General features: G+C 55.4%; 1 protein-coding gene across 1 annotated transcript; it reads right to left on the bottom strand.

Moving 5' to 3' along the window:
• Positions 1-715: 715 nt before the first annotated feature.
• Positions 716-1957, bottom strand: B0T26DRAFT_738946 (uncharacterized protein; the record flags this gene model as incomplete). Its single annotated transcript, XM_060443651.1, has 1 exon — positions 716-1957. One exon carries the CDS (start codon positions 1955-1957, stop codon positions 716-718), a length of 1242 nt encoding a protein of 413 aa, XP_060301525.1.
• Between the last annotated feature and the right edge of the window lie 1820 nt (positions 1958-3777).

Genomic DNA, 3777 nt, shown 5'->3' with positions numbered 1-3777 from the left:
ATTGTCTGCCAATCAACTGTGGTGTGCCATGTGCCATGTGCCGGGTGACGTGTGTGAAGCAAGGTCTCGTCATTGCTCTTTGTGTGATATCTTCCAGTTGTTGTACAGAACGCGATAATGGCGCAAATAAGATGCCAAAAACAAACTCCAAATATCGTTTCTTTGCCCCGTGGGGAAAGATGAAGACAATAGCCCCAAACCGTCCGGCATGGTAACCAGAACTTCCATGCTGTGTGAAGATGACAACGAAAACGCCGTGGAAAAAATAGCGGTTAGCCACCAAGGCTCACTCGACAGAGATATCCGTGACCGAAGAAAAGAAAGAAAAGAAAGAAAAGAAACCCCCCTAGACTTTTACCAAAACCCGCTTACGCACTTTTCCTCTCAACCAGATCGACCGACTCTCGCAGCTTGGCCTATGTTCTTGAGGGTCGTCGTGGGTCACCGCCTGCAGCCCAAAAGAAGTGCCATAAACGCCTGATTCGCCAAAATGCAACCAAACTGTAACAAGACTGTAGAAAATCTCGAAATACTGGCCGAACGGCGCTGAATGGGCGCTGAATGAAGGCGACAGAGGTGAAATTATCTGAATTCGTCATAAACGGTCATTAGAACCATTGCCGAGGCTCCATCTCGTACAAAATCCCCCATCGTCCTTGGCGGTGACGCGTGGTGTATTGGTTCATGTCGTGTAGAAATTTTTGGAACAAAGTTGTTATGAATAGGGAATGTCGCCTTTTCTGTGATGGATGACTTCTAGGGTCGACCCGAGCGTGTGCCCGAGATACCCAATCATGGCCTTGCTGACTTCTGGGTCTTCTGAGAGATCTGCACAGACCTCTCGGAACTGTGCGTAAACCTCTTCGAGTTTCCGCAGTTCCCGTGCCAGTATTTCCAATTCGAGCCACCTGCCCTCTTCCCCGATCAGAGTATATGCTCCGAGGCTTACCCCGAGAGCAGTAGGGGACGCCGCGCTACTGATAGCGCCGTTCTCGAAGTAGGTATGCGAAGCATGTTTGTAAAAGGATGTGATCTTGCCAATGACGGTCGCCAGGAGCATAGCTGCCGTGTGGGTTCCCGAGCGGCTCATGCACCTCGAGCAGCTAAGCATTGAGGCGCACCCCTCAACCGCTTTTCTGTTTAGGGAGAGCACCATATCAAACGAGGGTGGCGATGCCGGCGAGGAGGCGTTATGAAGGGCCTGAAGCGACTGCAGACAGGCTGTAAAACACGTGCAGGGGCCTCCAGAACCAGTTGACGACGATTTGTGCCTCGGAGAGGGCCTCGAATGGGGTGTCGCGGTCGGGCTGGGGAAGAAGTTTGCCGGTACGCTACCGGGGTTAGGCAGCTGCGACTGGCCGTAAGCGTACATGTCGTGGGCATTGGGATCCGCCCAAGTGGCCACGGATGCCGACATGGAATAGTCGTATGATTGAGATCGGCCGTGGCCCTGGCCGAGTTGTCCTAACATGGCGGGGGATTCGACATAATGCGCAGCCATGTCGTTTGGAGGTGTCCACGGCATACCGGCCGAGTACATGTCGCCGGCGACTGTTGGGTTGGCATGGCCAGCGGACCCCGTCTCAATGCCCATCAGAGCCAGACCCGACATGGAGTGACTGCGACTCAGCCCCCCATCAACGCTTGTAGGGGGTGTGCTCCAGCCCGTCTCCAGCTTATACAGCCCTGGGACTGCTTGGTGGGCCGAATAGACCATGCCCCTGTCGTCGGAGACGGGCGACATGCTCGACATGTCTGTTGGGACGGCGCTCTGCATGCTGGAGCTGGTGTCTGACTTTGGCTTTCCTGCCCGGCTTGATGGCGAATATCGGCATTCAATGCCGCAGGCAAGACACCGCGAGCAAATCGGCCTCGCCTTCGAGCATTTGACCTTCGCAAGAAAACATCCGTCGCAGGATGCGCGTAGCCGAGGCTGGCGAGGTTTCGAGGACGACATGGTGTATAGAAGGTTGGCTTGGCGGCGCGTGCTTTCTGTATAAACGGATCACCAGGCTGCGAGTTTTAGATGCAGGCGATGGCTGGGGCCGAAACGGTAGTGGACATGGTATGGGAAAGAAAACAAGTCCAGTGTCTGGAAGGAGGCCGGGGAGACAACGCAGGAGTGTGTATATAGGTGGATGCCGACGAGGGTTGTACTAGCGGAAAAGTGTGTGTGTCGGGTGGGGATGGATTATAATATAACGTTTGGCGGTTGGAAATGCCTGCAGCACGAACTACGTATTACTGTTCGCGTATGGCAACAACGAAAAAAAATGCCAACGTATTAGCGAGCAGATTAGCTGCAGCCAGGCCAAAGAAGAAATGGAGAGAGCCACAAAGTGTTTCCCCAAAGCTTCATTACACGACGGACACCAAGAGGTAACAGGAGCGAGCAGGAAGCTGACCCTGGGGAAAGAGGAAGCTTCCTTGGGACAATTAAGCTTGGAGAAGCGGGAGGGAAAGAAGTGAATAGCGAAATGCTTAAAGGGGGAACAAGGGAGCCCCGGTTAAAAGAAGCCGTCGCGCTAAAACCCGAGTGTGATTTAGGAGACGCGACCCACGACCCACTTGGGTGACAGACAGACTGAGCTGTGTGAGACACTGGGCGGAAGCCAGGTTGTCCTCTGCCGCGAGGACATAGGAACCTTTCACGAGCATGTATGTACAGTGCTGTACCAGGGAGAAAGACTGGCAGAGGGGGGATCCCAGATCTCAGCGCCAGCCGCATGGGACGCGGCGAGAAGAGGAGATGCCGGGTTGGCCAAACAGATATCAGAGCGAGCCCACCAAGTATCTATCCCTGCGGACGGGGAGCGCGCTGATGACATGCGCCGGGAGACGCAAGACAGAAGACGAGAAAGCGAGCTCAGGCGATATGAGGTATGGAAACCGTAAGCTGGCAGGATCAAGGAAGAAGTCGGGGAAGACGTCGAAACTAGCTAACTGCTCGACGGAAGAGATAGGAGGACAGGCAAGAAGTCTGCCGGGTACCTAGAGCGAGCAAGCAAGCATCGAGCCATGGAGAGCTAGAGCTACCTAGAGCCAGGCCTGGCGGATGGATGACGCACCGACGGCGTTCATGGGCTTGTTTGCTTGTCACCTAACACATGCGTGCCGGCGTGGTCGACCTCGAGTATTCGATACACGGGCAAAGCACGTTAGCGGCGCACAGGAGGCGAATTCGAGCTGCAACCATGGAAGCAAGAGCTGGCTGGCGGCCTCAGGCCTGGCCTGGCACTGAGCGGGCAACCTACCCAGGCAGGCCTACGCAATTGTGAAGGCCACACTCGATACGCAATTGTGAAGGCCACACTCGATGCGCAAAAGTCGGGGCGAGCGAGAGCCAGAGCCAGAGCCAGAACCAGAGCCAGAGCCAGAGTCAGAGCACGGGCGCTCGCACGCAGCCCGAGGCACGAAAAGCTTGACCGTGTGTGAAAGGCCATAACATGGATGCCAAGCCAGCAGCAGCAGCTGGCTCGAGCTCAACGACGCTCGTCCTGCAGTTACGACGATTCTGGCTCTGGGGCGCCACTTGAAGTACGACGCAAGTTACATGCATCCTGCAAATAGAACGCCTGCAAGGCAGGCCAGGCCCACCACGGGGTTTGGAGGGGCCCTCCAACCACCGTAGCGGCAAAGACACACATGGCAGGCGGTTGAATTGGCCATGTTTCCGCCAAGCCAAGGCAAGACAGAACAAGACCAGGCGCAAACGGCATCATGCTGGCCACGGAGACATCTAGACGAAGTGAGGCAGTATCAGTATCAGTATCGCTG

The sequence above is a fragment of the Lasiosphaeria miniovina genome, assembly GCF_030549165.1.
Source record: "Lasiosphaeria miniovina strain SMH2392-1A chromosome Unknown B0T26scaffold_2, whole genome shotgun sequence".
Classification (NCBI taxonomy): domain Eukaryota; kingdom Fungi; phylum Ascomycota; class Sordariomycetes; order Sordariales; family Lasiosphaeriaceae; genus Lasiosphaeria; species Lasiosphaeria miniovina.
The sequence above is the reverse complement of the archived record's forward strand: the minus strand, read 5'-3'. Positions and strand labels throughout refer to the sequence as shown.